Raw genomic sequence first — 19,927 nt, 5'->3', positions numbered from 1 at the left:
AGATGATGCAGTACCTATATCTGACCACTAAAAGGAGAAATACATGAGATATAGAGGGGGCAGTACCTATATGTGACCACTAGGAGGTGAAATACATGAGACAGAGGGTGCAGTACCTATGTCTGACCACTAGGAGAAATACATGAGCTATAGATGATGCAGTACCTATATCTGACCACTAGAAGGAGAAAAACATGGGATAATGAAGGTGCAGTACCTATATCTGACCACTAGGAGAAATACATGAGCTATAGATGATGCAGTACCTATATCTGACCACTAGAAGGAGAAATACATGATATAGAGGGGGCAGTACCTATATGTGACCACTAGGAGGAGAAATACATGAGATGAGGGTGCAGTACCTATATCTGACCACTAGAAGGAGAAATACATGAGATACAGAGGGTGCAGTACCTATATGTGACCACTAGGAGGTGAAATACATGAGAGAGAGGGTGCAGTAATATATCTGACCACTAGGAGAAATACATGAGCTATAGATGATGCAGTACCTATATCTGACCACTAGAAGGAGAAATACATGAGATATATAGGATGCAGTACCTATATCTGACCACTAGGAGAAATACATGAGATATAGAGGGGGCAGTACCTATATCTGACCACTAGAAGGAGAAATACATGAGATATAGAGGGGGCAGTACCTATATCTGACCACTAGGAGAAATACATGAGATATAGAGGGGGCAGTACCTATATCTGACCACTAGAAGGAGAAATATCAGGATTTTGGTACTTACCGATAAATCCCTTTCTCCGATTCCACAGGGGCCACTGGAGCGTAGTTACAATGGGGAATAGTAGGCAGTAATTGGGAGCTGGCACTTTAAAAAATTCTAACCCTGTGGCTAGCTCCTCCCCTACTATCTCCCCTCCAAGCCAGTCTACGTAACACTGTGCCCAAGGAGAGCTGTAATAGAGAAAATCATAAGGTAGAGGAGGTTATTGACGTCTACTCAACCAGGATAACCCAAACTAACCCTGGAATTGAACCTAATAATAAACAGGATAACCTGAACTCAACAAGCGGTCATTAACTGAACCGCAAACCTTAAGCAACAAACAACAAGGAGGAACAGCGCTGGGCGGGCGTCCAGTGGCCCCTGTGGAATCGGAGAAAGGGATTTATCGGTAAGTACCAAAATCCTGATTTCTCCTTCATCCACTAGGGGCCACTGGAGCGTAGTTACAATGGGGACGTCCCAGAGCTCCCAGAACGGGTGGGAGAGCGCTGAGAGTCCTGTAAAACCGCTCGGCCAAAGTGGGATGCAGAGGCCGCAAAAGTGTCAAACTTGTAGAATTTGACAAACGTATGACGGCCGGACCAAGTTGCCGCCCGACATAAAGTAGTCATAGAGACCCCCCGGGCAGCCGCCCAAGAAGGTCCCACAGAGCGTGTGGAGTGAGCTGAAATGGAAGATGGAGGTTCCCGAGAAGCCGCCAAATAAGCTTGTCTGATGGTCAGTCGAATCCATCGAGACAAGGTCTGCTTAGAGGCCGGCCAACCCCGGCGGGCAGCGTCGTACAGCACAAATAAGGAATCAGACTTCCGAATAGCCGAAGTCCTATCCACATAGATCTTGAGCGCTCTTACAACGTCCAATGATCTCACATCCGGAGAGTCCCCTGAGAGGGCCGGTACTACAAGCGGCTGATTGATGTGAAAATCAGACACCACTTTTGGTAGAAAGGACATACGAGTACGAAGCTCGGCCCTATCCGCATGAAACACCAGGTAAGGAGACCTGCAAGAGAGAGCCCCTAGTTCTGACACTCATCTAGCTGAAGCCAGCGCCAGGAGTAGAACCACCTTCCAGGTGAGATATTTTATCTCTACTGATTCCAGGGGCTCAAACAATGAAGACTGCAGAAAGGACAGGACCAGACTGAGGTCCCATGGCGCTGTCGGAGGACGGAAGGGAGGCTGTATTCGAAGAACCCCCTGAAAGAAGGTCTGAACCTCAGGCAGCAAGGCTAACCGTTTCTGGAAGTAAACCGAAAGAGCAGAGACCTGCACTTTTAGTGAGCCCAGTCTTAGGCCTGCTGAAAAACCCGCCTGCAAAAAACGGAGAAGACGGGCTAAGCTATACACGGAAGGGGAATATTCTCGACGTTCACACCATGCTACATAAGCCTTCCAAATGCGGTAGTAGTGAGAAGATGTAACCGACTTCCTAGCCCGAAGCATAGTAGGTATAACTGTACGAGGAATCCCCTTCCTGGTCAAGATGGCTTTCTCAACAGCCACGCCGTCAAACGTAGACTGCGTAAGTCTGGATAACAAAAAGGACCCTGTTGTAGAAGGTCGTCTCGTAGTGGTAGGGGCCAAGGCTCGGCCACCGACAACAGATGTAGAGCGGAGTACCAAACCCTGCGTGGCCAATCTGGAGCCACTAGGAGAACCAGAGCGTCTTCTCTCTTGATGCGTTGCAGAACCTTCGGCAACAGCGGGAACGGAGGAAAGAGGTAAACAAACTGGAAATTCCAAGGAGCCGTGAGAGCATCCACGCCCGCCGCCGCCGGGTCCCTCGTCCGAGAGTAGTAAAGAGGCAACTGATGGTTCAGGCGGGACGCCATGAGATCGATCTGCGGTTTTCCCCACCGGCGGACCAGTTGCCAAAACACCTGGGGATGTAGTGACCATTCTCCCGGGTGCATGTCCTGCCGGCTTAGATAGTCGGCTTCCCAATTGTCCACTCCCGGAATGAATATTGCCGAGAAGGACAGGGCATACTTCTCCGCCCAGAGAAGGATGTTGGTGACTTCCCTCATCGCTGCGCGGCTGCGAGTGCCGCCCTGACGGTTGATGTATGCTACCGTCGTGGCGTTGTCGGACTGAACTCTGACCGCTCGACCTCGCAAGAGGTGATGTGCCTGCAGCAGGGCGTTGTACACCGCCCTTAGTTCGAGGATGTTTATGTGGAGAGCGGATTCGTGGATTGACCAGCGCCCCTGAAACTGATGTCCCAGGGTCACTGCTCCCCAGCCTCGCAGACTGGCGTCCGTGGTGAGGAGAGTCCAATCCCATATGCCAAACCGTCTTCCTTCCAACAGATGGGTCGATTGGAGCCACCAGAGCAGTGATGACCGTGCCTTTGGAGATAGCGTCACCCGCTGATGAAGGAACAGATGAGATCCTGACCATTGATTTAGAAGACATAGCTGAAACGGTCGAGAGTGGAAGCGACCGTACGGAAGAGCCTCGAACGCTGCTACCATCTTTCCCAGCAGGCGAATGCACAGATATACTGACACCCGACGGTGTTGAAGGACCAGTCTTACCAGTGTCTGCAGAGAAAGTATCTTGTCCCGCGGAAGGAAAACCCTCTGATGGACTGTGTCGAGAATCATTCCCAGAAACAACAGCCGTTGTGCGGGACATAAGTGAGACTTCGGGAAATTCAGGACCCACCCGTGTCGGATCAGAAGGTCCTGTGTCATCCGGATATTCTGAAGTAACCGTTCTGCTGAGCTTGCTTTTATTAGCAGATCGTCCAGATAGGGAACAATTGTCACACCCTGCTTCCGAAGCAGGGCCATCATGACCGCCATGATCTTTGTGAACACTCTGGGGGCAGAAGAGAGACCGAAAGGAAGGGCCTGGAACTGGAAATGAGCGTCCTGTATTGCGAACCGGAGAAAAGCCTGGTGAGGAGGCCAAATGGGAACGTGTAAGTATGCGTCCTTGATGTCTAAGGATGCCAGAAACTCGTCTTTTTCCAACCCCGCAATGACAGACTGGAGGGACTCCATCTTGAACCTGAACACCTTCAAATACGGATTGAGATCTTTCAAGTTCAGGATTGGTCTGACTGAGCCGTGCGGCTTCGGTACTAGAAACAGGCTTGAGTAAAAGCCCTGTTTTCGATGATGCGAGGGAACAGGGATCACAACCCTTGCAGACAGAAGCTTCTGGACTGCGGTTTGTAAGGCAACTCCCCGGTTGTCGGAAACTGGCAAACCCGTGGTAAAGAACCGCTGGGGTGGTTGTTCCTGAAATACGAGCTTGTAACCGCAAGTGATGAGATCCCGGACCCAGGCATCTGGGCAGGACTGTATCCAGACCTCCTTGAAATCCCACAAACGAGCTCCCACCCTGTGATCTCCCAGGTGGGAGGAAGGCCCGTCATGCGGTGGCAGTGCCAGAAGACTTAACGTCTGACTGGGCTGAGGCTGCGGAACCTCTACCCCTGCCGCCGCCTCTACCTCTATGGCCACGGAAGGTAGAAGCTCCACCCCTGGCCTGTCCTCGAAACCTGGAAGGGGCACGAAAGGATCGAAAAGAGGGACCCCTATATGGTCTGCGAGCGGCTGGAGCAGCAGAAGGAAGATAAGACGACCTACCCCCCGTGGCCGTAGAGATCCAGGCATCCAGATCAAACAGAACCTCACCCGTAAAGGGTAACGCCTCTGCCGCCCTTTTGGATTCCGTATCCGCATGCCAATGCCGGAGCCATAGTGCTCTGCGGGCCGCGATTGTTAAAGCGGAAATTCTAGCTCCAAGAACACCTATGTCCTTGGACGCTTCGCAAAGATAAAGGGCTGATTCACGGATGTGTTCTGCCAAGTCTATCAATTGATCCGCCGGTAATTCGTCACGAATTCCAGAGGACAATTGTTCCGCCCACGCTTCGATTGCCTTGTTGACCCAACAACCTACCTGGGCCGGGCGCTGCAAAACCCCTGCCGCAGAGTAAATATTCTTTAAGGTAGACTCCAACTTCCTATCTGACGCCTCCTTAAGAGAAGTTGCCCCCGGAACAGGCAGGACCGTCTTTTTGGACAGATGAGACACCGAAGGATCCACGATCGGAGAGTTCTCATAGCGCGTTCTGCTACCTGCGGGAAAAGGATAGGAAGACAACATTTTCCTTGATACCTGAAATTTCGTGTCTGGATGCTTCCAGGCTGCTGTTATAAGCGCATCCAGCTCCTCCGAAACTGGAAAAGTCACCGGCAGGTATTGGTCGGTGCCAAACCTTGAAGGGCGTAAGATGTCTTCCGTCTCCTCCACCTGTAAGACTGAGCGAATAGCAGTAATAAGAGCCTCTATACCCTGAGCTACTGGTTCAGAGTCCTCATATACCTGATCGTCCCCAGTATCCTGGATATCCCCATCCTGTATATCCTGTACATCTACCCCCGCCTCATCTAATTGAGGCATATCATCGTCAAAGTCCTGTAACACCGAGGCTAGCAATCTCTTTTTTGCAGCCTGTTGGGGGGGACTAAAGGACAGGGCTTGGGAAGGTATTACAGCCCTGGAAAGCCCTTCCACTGACTTTGCCAATGAGACTGCCCATGCAGGTTCTGGCGCCGGTACCGGGACAAGCTGTCGGAACTGGGCCGCCTCTCTATCTTTCCGAGAGGCTTTAAGTTCCCCAGTCAGCAGGGACATCACCTCTGTGAGTTGTGTCGTCCATGTCGGGGCGCTCTGGGGTTCTGAGGAGGGCTGGGCTGATTGCTGTGACTCCTCACCTAAAACCTGACCCTGCTTTTGAGCTGCCTTGGAGCCTTTAGTGGCCATGGCAGCACCTAACTTGATAACCTTCCCCCACAGGAAACAGCTATAGGCAGAATGAGAGGGAGGGGAGGGAAGCAGGGAAAAGAATGTAGCCACAGCAGCCGATCTGTCCTGCACGATACTGTGTGCAGTGACAGGCTGCAATAAACAAATCTCGTACCTGTAGTGCCCCCGAGTGCCCCCCTTCCCCACTGTAACTGCTTTTGCTGTGTCGCGTGGCCTCCGTCCCGCGCTGCTGATAGGAAAAGAACGGGTCCCCGGCGCGCTGTACTTCCGGGCGCGCAGAGCGGGATTAAGCCCCGCCCCCCTCCTTGACGCGCCAAATTTAAAACTGCAATGCGTATGTCGGATCCCTGTAGCGGCTATGTGAGCCGCGCTGGCGGGGATCCGAGCAGTGAGGAGAGCGGGCGGCTGGCGGGCGGGCGAGCGGGAGCGCGGCACAGCGCTGTTATTTTTTTTTATTTTTTTTTAATAAATACAAAATGAATAATAATAATAATCCGAGGTGGGGGGAAGGGGGGGGGGGGGTTAGGGTGTAAGGGTGCTCAGTCACTGTGTCACCAATGATAAAATCAAGTCTTCAGAACCCCCCTGTCACCCCTTCATCCCAACAGTCTGGGTGGGGGGGATATACACACCTTTCAGTGGTGGAGGGTGGCCCCGACACACGCCGCACGCAGCGGTGTCCGGCCGTCAGATACTCACCGCTGCCGTGCTGCCGGAATCTTCTGCTGGATGGAGTGGCCGCGACACGCGCCGCACGCAGCGGTGTCCGCCAACTCAGGAGAGCTCAGTGTCTCCCTCAGCCGGGGCCCATCCCGAGCCGCACGCAGCTGCGATGGGACCCCGCCGGCAGCTCCCACGGTGCAGACTGGCAGTGGCAGAGCTGCCAGTCTGTGAGTGTAAGTTAGAAAAAATAAAATAATAAAGAAAAAATAAAAATTTCTTCAGCTAAACCCAAGTGAACCAGCTCCCTTGGGCACTAAACTAAGACTGGCTTGGAGGGGAGATAGTAGGGGAGGAGCTAGCCACAGGGTTAGAATTTTTTAAAGTGCCAGCTCCCAATTACTGCCTACTATTCCCCATTGTAACTACGCTCCAGTGGCCCCTAGTGGATGAAGGAGAAACATGAGATATAGAGGGGGCAGTACCTATATGTGACCACTAGGAGGAGAAATACATGAGATGAGGGTGCAGTACCTATATCTGACCACTAGAAGGAGAAATACATGAGATACAGAGGGTGCAGTACCTATATGTGACCACTAGGAGGTGAAATACATGAGAGAGAGGGTGCAGTAATATATCTGACCACTAGGAGAAATTCATGAGCTATAGATGATGCAGTACCTATATCTGACCACTAGAAGGAGAAATACATGAGATATATAGGATGCAGTACCTATATCTGACCACTAGGAGAAATACATGAGATATAGAGGGGGCAGTACCTATATCTGACCACTAGAAGGAGAAATACATGAGATATAGAGGGGGCAGTACCTATATGTGACCACTAGGAGGAGAAATACATGAGATGAGGGTGCAGTACCTATATCTGACCACTAGAAGGAGAAATACATGAGACAGAGGGTGCAGTACCTATATGTGACCACTAGGAGGTGAAATACATAAGACGGGGTGCAGTAATATATCTGACCACTAGAAGGAGAAATACATGAGATATAGAGGATGCAGTACCTATATCTGACCACTAGGAGAAATACATGAGATATAGAGGATGCAGTACCTATATCTGACCACTAGAAGGAGAAAAACATGGGATAATGAGGGTGCAGTATCTATATCTGACCACTAGGAGAAATACATGAGCTATAGATGATGCAGTACCTATATCTGACCTATAGAAGGAGAAATACATGAGATATAGAGGGGGCAGTACCTATATGTGACCACTAGGAGGAGAAATACACGAGATGACGGTGCAGTACCTATATCTGACCACTAGAAGGAGAAATACATGATACAGAGGGTGCAGTACCTATATGTGACCACTAGGAGGTGAAATACATGAGACAGAGGGTGCAGTAATATATCTGACCACTAGGAGAAATACATGAGCTATAGATGATGCAGTACCTATATCTGACCACTAGAAGGAGAAATACATGAGATATATAGGATGCAGTACCTATATCTGACCACTAGGAGAAATACATGAGATATAGAGGGGGCAGTACCTATATCTGACCACTAGAAGGAGAAATACATGAGATATAGAGGGGGCAGTACCTATATGTGACCACTAGGAGGAGAAATACATGAGATGAGGGTGCAGTACCTATATCTGACCACTAGAAGGAGAAATACATGAGATACAGAGGGTGCAGTACCTATATGTGACCACTAGGAGGTGAAATACATGAGAGAGGAGGTGCAGTAATATATCTGACCACTAGAAGGAGAAATACATGAGATATAGAGGATGCAGTACCCATATCTGACCACTAGGAGAAATACATGAGATATAGAGGGGCCAGTACCTATATCTGACCACTAGAAGGAGAAATACATGATATACAGAAGGTGCAGTACCTATATGTGACCACTAGGAGTTGAAATACATGAGCTAGAGGGTGCAGTACCTATATCTGACCACTAGGAGAAATACATGAGCTATAGATGATGCAGTACCTATATCTGACCACTAGAAGGAGAAATACATGAGATATAGAGGGGACAGTACCTATATGTGACCACGAGGAGGTGAAATACATGAGATACAGAGGGTGATAGTACCTATATCTGACCACTAGAAGGAGAAATACATGATATACAGAAGGTGCAGTACCTATATGTGACCACTAGAATAAATACATGAGATATAGATGATGCAGTACCTATATCTGACCACTAGAAGAAATACATGAGACATAGAGGATGCAATACCTATATATGACCACTAGGATAAATACATGAGATATAGATAATGCAGTACCTATCTATGACCACTAGGATAAATACACAAGCTATAGATTATGCAGTACCTATATCTGACCACTAGGATAAATACATGAGATACAGATGATGCAGTACCTATCTTTGACCTCTAGGAGGATAAGTAATAATGAGATGTAGGGGGCAATACCTATATCTGACCAATAGGATAAATACATAAGAACTAGAGGATGCAGTACCTATATTTGACCACTGGGAGAAAACCATGATATATAGAGGGGGCAGTACCTATAAATGACCACTAGGAGAAGAAATACATGAGATTTAGTGTGGGCAGTACCACTAGGAAGATAAAAAAAATTAGATGTAGGGGCAGTAGCCATGTCTGACCACTAGGAGGGTAAGTAATGAGATGTAGGGGGCAGTACCTATGTCTGACCACTAGGAGGGTAAGTAATAACGAGATGTAGAGGGCAGAATGGTTGATTCTCATTTTTTATGGGGTATGTGCATGGGGGGGGCACACTACCTGGGTGATGACGGTACGTGTACGGGTGGGGGAAGTTGACCTAGGTGAAGAAGGTATGTGCTCGGGTGGGGGGCTGACCCGGGTGATGAAAGTACGTGCATGGGAGGGAGGGCTGACCCGAGTGATGAAAGTACGTGCTTGGGTGGGGGGCTGTCCCGGGTGATGAAAGTACGTGCTCGGGTGGGGGGCTGACCCGGGTGATGAAAGTACGTGCTCGGGTGGGGGGCTGACCCGTGTGATGAAAGTACGTGCATGGATTGGGGGGGGGGGGGGGGGTTTGACCCAGGTGATGAAGGTACTTCCATGGGTGGTGGTGGGGTGACCTGGGTGATGAAGTTACATGCATGGGTGGGTGGGGGCTGACCTGGGTGTTGGAGGTGCATGCACTATGCACAGGTGGGGGGGCTGACCTGAGGGATGAAGGTACGTGCATTGGTTGGGGGGCTGACCTGGGTGATGAAGGTATGTGCACAGGTGGGGGGCTGACCTGGGTGTTGAATGTACATGCTCAGGGGGGGCTGACTTGGAGGTTGAAGGTAGGTGCACGGTTGGTGGGGCTGACCTGGGTGATGAAGGTACTGGTGGGGGGGCTGACCTGGGTGATGAAGGTATGTGCATTGGTTGGGGGGATTGACCTGGGGGATGAAGGTATGGGTGGCAGGGCTGACAAGGGGGATGAAGGTATGGGTGGGGGGGCTGACTTGGGGGATGAAGGTATGGGTGGGGGGGCTGACCTGGGGGATGAAGGTACATGTACGGGTGGGGGGGCTGACCTGGGTGAAGCTATGTGCATTGATTGGGGGTATTGACCGGGGGGATGAAGGTATGGGTGGGGGGGACTGACATGGGGGATGAAGGTATGGGTGGCAGGGCTGACCTGGGGGATGAAGTTATGGGTGGCAGGGCTGACCTGGGGGATGAAGGTATGGGTGGGGGAGCTGACCTGGGGTATGAAGGTATGGGTGGGGGGGGGGGCTGACTTGGGGGATGAAGGTACATGTACGGATGGGGGGCTGACCTGGGGGATGAAGGTATGTGCATTGGTTGGGGGGATTGACCTGGGGGATGAAGGTATGGGTGGGGGGGCTGACCTGGGGGATGAAGGTATGGGTGGCAGGGCTGACCTGGGGGATGAAGGTATGGGTGGCAGGGCTGACCTGGGGGATGAAGGTATGGGTGGGGGAGCTAACCTGGGGGATGAAGGTACATGTACTGGTGGGGGGGCTGACCAGGGTGGTGAAGGTACGTGCATTGGTTGGGGGGGGTTGACCTGGGGGATGAAGGTATGGGTGGCAGGGCTGACCTTGGGGGTTGAAGGTATGGGTGGGGTGGCTGACCTGGGTGATGAAGGTACATGTACAGGTGGGCGGCTGACCTGGGGGATGAAGGTACGTGCACTGGTTGGGGGCTGACCTGGGTGATGAGGGACGAGCTGAGGGCCACACTTTCCTCCTTGGACTGCAGCTGACGGTGGGAGAAGTTGAGGCCATCGGCAGAGGCGCTGACCATGTTGACAGTGTTGCCATGGACGACAGTAAAGTAGGTGAGACTCTTGTTACCGATCGGCAATACGCTGAGGTTATTGTACAGAGCGGAGGCGCTGCTCTTCATCTGTATACTCTTGTCTTTGCGGTACATGGCGGAGATCTCTGCAAACCAGAAGACATTGTTACCCACCTACACTGAAGCCTGAGGTCCATCAGATCCTTGCGGGTTATTCTGTCTCAGACAGGTGCGGGGAACATCACACAGCGCTATCTTTCTATACAGTAAGTAACCCGATATGTGCGCCGCTGCCACAGGACCTTGCACTAAGCCAACGGTCCCTAACTGCAGATCTCCATACGGGCACAACCAGTGCTGAAGTGGGCGGATCACTGACAAAAAGTGGGTGTGGTTGGTGATTGGAGGGTGAGCCTGTATGGGTGCAGTGGGGTGAGGTTTGGACAGTTTGGGGGGTGCTATTTATTTTGTTCAAATTTCTCTGCATCTGGGCGGCTCCTTGCAAACTGCGCAATTGTTAGCGTGATTACAGCCACGTAAAGGCCGATATAACGTGGCGTTAGGTCGCTGAACGACCACTGATACTCTGTGCTGCCAATATAGCATAAACAGGCACGTGGCGTCACCAGGAGACCCTGGGTCTGCGGGGTTACACAGGGGTATATGGGGGGATCTTGGCGCTGCGGATTACACTGTGGTATATGGGGGGATCCTGGCGCTGCGGATTACACTGCGGTATATGGGGCGACCCTGGCGCTGCGGATTACACTGTGGTATATGGGTGGACAGGGAATGATAATACTTAGACTGGAGGCACGACAGCTCAGTGGTCAGTGTATACACTAAGGGGCTGATTCACAGGTGAATGTAGAAGCGACCGCGATGACAGGACCTCCATCTGCTTTATAGCGTCCTCCTGTACGTGCCTGGCGCAGTGTCCGGCTCCAGCTGCAGATGGCGCAGAGGGCAGGACCGCCATCTGCTTTATAGCATCCTCCTGTACGTGCCTGGCGCAGTGTCCGGCTCCAGCTGCAGATGGCGCAGAGGGCAGGACCGCCATCTGCTTTATAGCGTCCTCCTGTAAGTGTCTGGCGCAGTGTCCGGATCCCAGCTGCAGATGGCGCAGAGGGCAGGACCTCCATCTGCTTTATAGCGTCCTCCTGTACGTGCCTGGTGCAGTGTCCGGATCCCAGCTGCAGATGGCGCAGAGGGCAGGACCTCCATCTGCTTTATAGCGTCCTCCTGTACGTGCCTGGCGCAGTGTCCGGCTCCCAGCTGTAGATGGCGCAGAGGGCAGGACCTCCATCTGCTTTATAGCGTCCTCCTGTACGTGCCTGGCGCAGTGTCCGGCTCCAGCTGCAGATGGCGCAGAGGGCAGGACCTCCATCTGCTTTATAGCGTCCTCCTGTACGTGCCTGGCGCAGTGTCCGGCTCCAGCTGCAGATGGCGCAGAGGGCAGGACCTCCATCTGCTTTATAGCGTCCTCCTGTACGTGCCTGGCGCAGTGTCCGGCTCCCAGCTGCAGATGGCGCAGAGGGCAGGACCTCCATCTGCTTTATAGCATCCTCTTGTACGTGCCTGGCGCAGTGTCCGGCTCCAGCTGCAGATGGCGCCGAGGGCAGGACCTCCATCTGCTTTATAGCGTCCTCCTGTACGTGCCTGGTGCAGTGTCCGGCTCCCGGCTGCAGATGGCGCAGAGGGCAGGACCTCCATCTGCTTTATAGCGTCCTCCTGTACGTGCCTGGCGCAGTGTCCGGCTCCCAGCTGTAGATGGCGCAGAGGGCAGGACCTCCATCTGCTTTACAGCGTCCTTCTGTACGTGCCTGGTGCAGTGTCCGGCTCCCAGCTGCAGATGGCGCAGAGGGCAGGACCTCCATCTGCTTTATAGCGTCCTCCTGTACGTGCCTGGCGCAGTGTCCGGCTCCCAACTGCAGATGGCGCAGAGGGAAGGACCTCCATCTACTTTATAGCGTCCTCCTGTAAGTGCCTGGCGCAGTGTCCGGCTCCCAGCTGTAGATGGTGCAGAGGGCAGGACCTCCATCTGCTTATAGCGTCCTCCTGTACGTGCCTGGCGCAGTGTCCGGCTCCCAGCTGCAGAGGGCGCCGAGGGCAGGACCTCCATCTGCTTTATAGCGTCCTCCTGTACGTGCCTGGCGCAGTGTCCGGCTCCAGCTGCAGATGGCGCAGAGGGCAGGACCTCCATCTGTTTTATAGCGTCCTCCTGTACGTGCCAGGTGCAGTGTCCGGCTCCCAGCTGCAGATGGCGCAGAGGGCAGGACCTCCATCTGCTTTATAGCGTCCTCCTGTACGTGCCTGGCGCAGTGTCCGGCTCCCAGCTGCAGATGGCGCAGAGGGCAGGACCTCCATCTGCTTTATAGCGTCCTCCTGTACGTGCCTGGCGCAGTGTCCGGCTCCCAGTTGCAGATGGCGCAGAGGGCAGGACCTCCATCTGCTTTATAGCGTCCTCCTGTACGTGCCTGGCGCAGTGTCCGGCTCCAGCTACAGATGGCACAGAGGGCAGGACCTCCATCTGCTTTATAGCGTCCTCCTGTACGTGCCTGGCGCAGTGTCCGGCTCCAGCTGCAGGGTGCACCGAGGGCAGGACCTCCATCTGCTTTATAGCGTCCTCCTGTACGTGCCTGGTGCAGTGTCCGGCTCCCGGCTGCAGATGGCGCAGAGGGCAGGACCTCCATCTGCTTTATAGCGTCCTCCTGTACGTGCCTGGCGCAGTGTCCGGCTCCCAGCTGTAGATGGCGCAGAGGGCAGGACCTCCATCTGCTTTACAGCGTCCTTCTGTACGTGCCTGGTGCAGTGTCCGGCTCCCAGCTGCAGATGGCGCAGAGGGCAGGACCTCCATCTGCTTTATAGCGTCCTCCTGTACGTGCCTGGCGCAGTGTCCGGCTCCCAACTGCAGATGGCGCAGAGGGAAGGACCTCCATCTACTTTATAGCGTCCTCCTGTAAGTGCCTGGCGCAGTGTCCGGCTCCCAGCTGTAGATGGTGCAGAGGGCAGGACCTCCATCTGCTTATAGCGTCCTCCTGTACGTGCCTGGCGCAGTGTCCGGCTCCCAGCTGCAGAGGGCGCCGAGGGCAGGACCTCCATCTGCTTTATAGCGTCCTCCTGTACGTGCCTGGCGCAGTGTCCGGCTCCAGCTGCAGATGGCGCAGAGGGCAGGACCTCCATCTGTTTTATAGCGTCCTCCTGTACGTGCCAGGTGCAGTGTCCGGCTCCCAGCTGCAGATGGCGCAGAGGGCAGGACCTCCATCTGCTTTATAGCGTCCTCCTGTACGTGCCTGGCGCAGTGTCCGGCTCCCAGCTGCAGATGGCGCAGAGGGCAGGACCTCCATCTGCTTTATAGCGTCCTCCTGTACGTGCCTGGCGCAGTGTCCGGCTCCCAGTTGCAGATGGCGCAGAGGGCAGGACCTCCATCTGCTTTATAGCGTCCTCCTGTACGTGCCTGGCGCAGTGTCCGGCTCCAGCTACAGATGGCACAGAGGGCAGGACCTCCATCTGCTTTATAGCGTCCTCCTGTACGTGCCTGGCGCAGTGTCCGGCTCCAGCTGCAGGGTGCACCGAGGGCAGGACCTCCATCTGCTTTATAGCGTCCTCCTGTATGTGCCTGGCGCAGTGTCCAGCTCCAGCTGCAGATGGCGCAGAGGGCAGGACCTCCATCTGCTTTATAGCGTCCTCCTATACGTGTCTGGCGCAGTGTCCGGCTCTCAGCTGTAGATGGTGCAGAGGGAAGGACCTCCATTTGCTTTATAGCGTCCTCCTATACGTGCCTGGCGCAGTGTCCGGATCCAGCAGCAGATGGCGCAGAGCGCAGGACCTCCATCTGCTTTATAGCGTTCTCCTGTACGTGCCTGGCGCAGTGTCCGGCTCCCAGCTGTAGATGGTGCAGAGGGCAGGACCTCCATCTGCTTTATAGCGTCCTCCTGTAAGTGCCTGGCGCAGTGTCCGGCTCCAGCTGTAGATGGTGCAGAGGGCAGGACCTCCATCTGCTTTATAGCGTCCTCCTGTACGTGCCTGGCGCAGTGTCCGGCTCCAGCTGCAGAGGGCGCAGAGGGCAGGACCTCCATCTGCTTTATAGCGTCCTCCTGTACGTGCCTGGCGCAGTGTCCGGCTCCCAGCTGTAGATGGTGCAGAGGGCAGGACCTCCATCTGCTTTATAGCGTCCTCCTGTACGTGCCTGGCGCAGTGTCCGGCTCCCAGCTGTAGATGGTGCAGAGGGCAGGACCTCCATCTGCTTTATAGCGTCCTCCTGTACGTGCCTGGCGCAGTGTCCGGCTCCCAGCTGCAGATGGCACAGAGGGCAGGACCTCCATCTGCTTTATAGCGTCCTCCTGTACGTGCCTGGTGCAGTGTCCGGCTCCAGCTGCAGATGGCACAGAGGGCAGGACCTCCATATGCTTTATAGCGTCCTCCTGTAAGTGCCTGGCGCAGTGTCCGGCTCCAGCTGCAGATGGTGCAGAGGACAGGACCTCCATCTTCTTTATAGTGTCCTCCTGTAAGTGCCTGGCGCAGTGTCCGGCTCCCAGCTGTAGATGGTGCAGAGGGCAGGACCTCCATCTGCTTTATAGCATCCTCCTGTACGTGCCTGGCGCAGTGTCCGGCTCCCAGCTGCAGATGGCACAGAGGGCAGGACCTCCATCTGCTTTATAGCGTCCTCCTGTACGTGCCTGGCGCAGTGTCCGGCTCCAGCTGTAGATGGCGCAGAGGGCAGGACCTCCATCTGTTTTATAGCGTCCTCCTGTACGTGCCTGGCGCAGTGTCCGGCTCCAGCTGTAGATGGCGCAGAGGGCAGGACCTCCGTCTGCTTTATAGCGTCCTCCTGTACGTGCCTGGCGCAGTGTCCGGCTCCCAGCTACAGATGGTGCAGAGGGCAGGACCTCCATCTGCTTTATAGCGTCCATCTGTACGTGCCTGGCGCAGTGTCCGGCTCCCAGCTGCAGATGGCGCAGAGCGCAGGACCTCCATCTGCTTTATAGCGTCCTCCTGTACGTGCCTGGCGCAGTGTCCGGCTCCCAGCTGTAGATGGTGCAGAGGGCAGGACCTCCATCTGCTTTATAGCGTCCTCCTGTACGTGCCTGGCGCAGTATCCGGCTCCAGCTGCAGATGGCGCAGAGGGCAGGACCTCCATCTGCTTTATAGCGTCCTCCTGTACGTGCCTGGCGCAGTGTCCGGCTCCAGCTGCAGATGGCGCAGAGGGCAGGACCTCCATCTGCTTTATAGCGTCCTCCTGTTAGTGCCTGGCGCAGTGTCCGGCTCCCAGTTACAGATGGTACAGAGGGCAGGACCTCCATCTGCTTTATAGCGTCCTCCTGTACGTGCCTGGCGCAGTGTCCAGCTCCAGCTGCAGATGGCGCAGAGGGCAGGACCTCCATCTGCTTTATAGCGTCCTCCTGTACGTGCCTGGCGCAGTGTCCGGCTCCCAGCTGCAGATGGCGCAGAGGGCAGGACCTCCATCTGCTTTATAGCGTCCTCCTGTACGTGCCTGGCGCAGTGTCCGGCTCCCAGCTGTAGATGGCGCAGAGGGCAGGACCTCCATCTGCTTTATAGCATCCTCCTGTAAGTGCCTGGCGCAGTGTCCGGCTCCCAGCTGCAGATGGCGCAGAGGGCAGGACCTCCATCTGCTTATAGCGTCCTCCTGTACGTGCCTGGCGCAGTGTCCGGTTCCAGCTGCAGATGGCGCAGAGGGCAGGACCTCCATCTGTTTTATAGCGTCCTCCTGTACGTGCCTGGCGCAGTGTCCGGCTCCAGCTGCAGATGGCGCAGAGGACAGGACCTCCATCTGCTTTATAGCGTCCTCCTGTACGTGCCTGGCGCAGTGTCCGGCTCCAGCTGTAGATGGTGCAGAGGGCAGGATCTCCATCTGCTTTATAGCGTCCTCCTGTAAGTGCCTGGCGCAGTGTCCGGCTCCCAGCTGCAGATGGCGCAGAGGGCAGGACCTCCATCTGCTTATAGCGTCCTCCTGTACGTGCCTGGCGCAGTGTCCGGCTCCAGCTGCAGATGGCGCAGAGGGCAGGACCTCCATCTGTTTTATAGCGTCCTCCTGTACGTGCCTGGCGCAGTGTCCGGCTCCCAGCTGCAGATGGCGCAGAGGGCAGGACCTCCATCTGTTTTATAGCGTCCTCCTGTACGTGCCTGGTGCAGTGTCCGGCTCCAGCTGCAGAGGGCACAGAGGGCAGGACCTCCATCTGCTTTATAGCGTCCTCCTGTCGTTGCCTGGCGCAGTGTCCGGCTCCCAGCTGTAGATGGTGCAGAGGGCAGGACCACCATCTGCTTTATAGCGTCCTCCTGTACGTGCCTGGCGCAGTGTCCGGCTCCCAGCTGTAGATGGTACAGAGGGCAGGACCTCCATCTGCTTTATAGCGTCCTTCTATACGTGCCTGGCGCAGTGTCCGGCTCCCAGCTGCAGATGGCACAGAGGGCAGGACCTCCATCTGTTTTATAGCGTCCTCCTGTACGTGCCTGGCGCAGTGTCCGGCTCCCAGCTGCAGATGGCGCAGAGGGCAGGACCTCCATCTGCTTTATAGCGTCCTCCTGTACGTGCCTGGCGCAGTGTCCGGCTCCAGCTGCAGATGGCGCAGAGGGCAGGACCTCTATCTGCTTTATAGCGTCCTCCTGTACGTGCCTGGCGCAGTGTCCGGCTCCAGCTGCAGATGGCGCAGAGGGCAGGACCTCCACCTGCTTTATAGCGTCCTCCTGTAAGTGCCTGGTGCAGTGTCCGGCTCCAGCTGTAGATGGTGCAGAGGGCAGGACCTCCATCTGCTTTATAGCGTCCTCCTGTACGTGCCTGGCGCAGTGTCCGGCTCCCAGTTACAGATGGTACAGAGGGCAGGACCTCCATCTGCTTTATAGCGTCCACCTGTACGTGCCTGGCGCAGTGTCCGGCTCCCAGCTGCAGATGGCGCAGAGGGCAGGACCTCCATCTGTTTTATAGCGTCCTCCTGTACGTGCCTGGCGCAGTGTCCGGCTCCCAGTTACAGATGGTACAGAGGGCAGGACCTCCATCTGCTTTATAGCGTCCTGCTGTACGTGCCTGGCGCAGTGTCCGGCTCCCAGCTGCAGAGGGCAGGACCTCCATCTGCTTTATAGCGTCCTCCTGTACGTGCCTGGCGCAGTGTCCGGCTCCCAGCTGCAGAGGGCAGGACCTCCATCTGCTTTATAGCGTCCTGCTGTACGTGCCTGGCGCAGCGTCCGGCTCCCAGCTGCAGAGGGCGCCGAGGGCAGGACCTCCATCTGCTTATAGCGTCCTCCAGTACGTGCCTGGCGCAGTGTCCGGCTCCCAGCTGCAGAGGGCGCCGAGGGCAGGACCTCCACCTGCTTTATAGCATCCTCCTGTACGTGCCTGGCGCAGTGTCCGGCTCCAGCTGCAGATGGCGCAGAGGGCAGGACCTCCATCTGCTTTATAGCGTCCTCCTGTACGTGCCTGGCGCAGTGTCCGGCTCCAGCTGCAGATGGCGCAGAGGGCAGGACCTCCATCTGCTTATAGCGTCCTCCTGTACGTGCCTGGCGCAGTGTCCGGCTCCAGCTGTAGATGGCGCAGAGGGCAGGACCTCCATCTGCTTTATAGCGTCCTCCTGTACGTGCCTGGCACAGTGTCCGGCTCCCAGCTGCAGGGGGCGCCGAGGGCAGGACCTCCATCTGCTTTATAGCGTCCTCCTATACGTGCCTGGCGCAGTGTCCGGCTCCAGCTGCAGATGGCACAGAGGGCAGGACCTCCATCTGCTTTATAGCGTCCTCCTGTACGTGCCTGGCGCAGTGTCCGGCTTCCCAGCTGTAGATGGCGCAGAGGGCAGGACCTCCATCTGCTTATAGCGTCCTCCTGTACGTGCCTGGCGCAGTGTCCGGCTCCAGCTGCAGATGGCGCAGAGGGCAGGACCTCCATCTGTTTTATAGCGTCCTCCTTTACGTGCCTGGCGCAGTGTCCAGCTCCCAGCTGCAGATGGCGCAGAGGGCAGGACCTCCATCTGCTTTATAGCGTCCTCCTGTACGTGCCTGGCGCAGTGTCCGGCTCCAGCTGTAGATGGTGCAGAGGGCAGGACCTCCATCTGCTTTATAGCGTCCTCCTGTACGTGCCTGGCGCAGTGTCCGGCTCCCAGCTGTAGATGGTGCAGAGGGCAGGACCTCCATCTGCTTTATAGCGTCCTCCTATACGTGCCTGGCGCAGTGTCCGGCTCCCAGCTGCAGATGGCACAGAGGGCAGGACCTCCATCTGCTTTATAGCATCCTCCTGTACGTGCCTGGCGCAGTGTCCGGCTCCCAGCTGTAGATGGTGCAGAGGGCAGGACCACCATCTGCTTTATAGCGTCCTCCTATACGTGCCTGGCGCAGTGTCCGGCTCCCAGCTGTAGATGGTACAGAGGGCAGGACCTCCATCTGCTTTATAGCGTCCTCCTATACGTGCCTGGCGCAGTGTCCGGCTCCCAGCTGCAGATGGCACAGAGGGCAGGACCTCCATCTGCTTTATAGCGTCCTCCTGTACGTGCCTGGCGCAGTGTCCGGCTCCCAGCTGTAGATGGTGCAGAGGGCAGGACCACCATCTGCTTTATAGCGTCCTCCTATACGTGCCTGGCGCAGTGTCCGGCTCCCAGCTGTAGATGGTACAGAGGGCAGGACCTCCATCTGCTTTATAGCGTCCTCCTGTACGTGCCTGGCGCAGTGTCCGGCTCCAGCTGCAGATGGCGCAGAGGGCAGGACCTCCACCTGCTTTATAGCGTCCTCCTGTAAGTGCCTGGTGCAGTGTCCGGCTCCAGCTGTAGATGGTGCAGAGGGCAGGACCTCCATATGCTTTATAGCGTCCTCCTGTAAGTGCCTGGCGCAGTGTCCGGCTCCAGCTGCAGATGGTGCAGAGGACAGGACCTCCATCTTCTTTATAGTGTCCTCCTGTAAGTGCCTGGCGCAGTGTCCGGCTCCAAGCTGTAGATGGTGCAGAGGGCAGGACCTCCATCTGCTTTATAGCGTCCTCCTGTACGTGCCTGGCGCAGTGTCCGGCTCCCAGCTGCAGATGGCACAGAGGGCAGGACCTCCATCTGCTGTATAGCGTCCTCCTGTACGTGCCTGGCGCAGTGTCCAGCTCCAGCTGTAGATGGCGCAGAGGGCAGGACCTCCATCTGTTTTATAGCGTCCTCCTGTACGTGCCTGGCGCAGTGTCCGGCTCCAGCTGTAGATGGCGCAGAGGGCAGGACCTCCGTCTGCTTTATAGCGTCCTCCTGTACGTGCCTGGCGCAGTGTCCGGCTCCAGCTGCAGATGGTACAGAGGGCAGGACCTCCATCTGTTTTATAGCGTCCTCCTGTACGTGCCTGGCGCAGTGTCCGGCTCCCAGCTGCAGATGGTGCAGAGGGCAGGACCTCCATCTGCTTTATAGCGTCCTCCTGTACGTGCCTGGCGCAGTGTCCGGCTCCCAGCTGCAGATGGCGCAGAG

At 55.6% G+C, this 19,927-nt stretch overlaps 1 protein-coding gene across 1 annotated transcript in view; it reads right to left on the bottom strand.

The window, feature by feature from the left end:
* Positions 1 to 19,927, bottom strand: part of WDR54 (WD repeat domain 54) — an 82,706-nt gene that overhangs the window by 39,587 nt on the left and 23,192 nt on the right. Inside the window, exon 2 of the mRNA XM_063957465.1 lies at positions 10,410 to 10,645. Coding sequence (XP_063813535.1) covers positions 10,410 to 10,634 — 225 coding nt within the window. The 5' untranslated portion in view covers positions 10,635 to 10,645. The remainder of the gene's footprint in view (positions 1 to 10,409; positions 10,646 to 19,927) is intronic.

The sequence above is a fragment of the Pseudophryne corroboree genome, chromosome 1 (assembly GCF_028390025.1).
Source record: "Pseudophryne corroboree isolate aPseCor3 chromosome 1, aPseCor3.hap2, whole genome shotgun sequence".
NCBI classification, from domain to species: domain Eukaryota; kingdom Metazoa; phylum Chordata; class Amphibia; order Anura; family Myobatrachidae; genus Pseudophryne; species Pseudophryne corroboree.
This window is presented reverse-complemented; position numbering and strand designations above follow the sequence as displayed.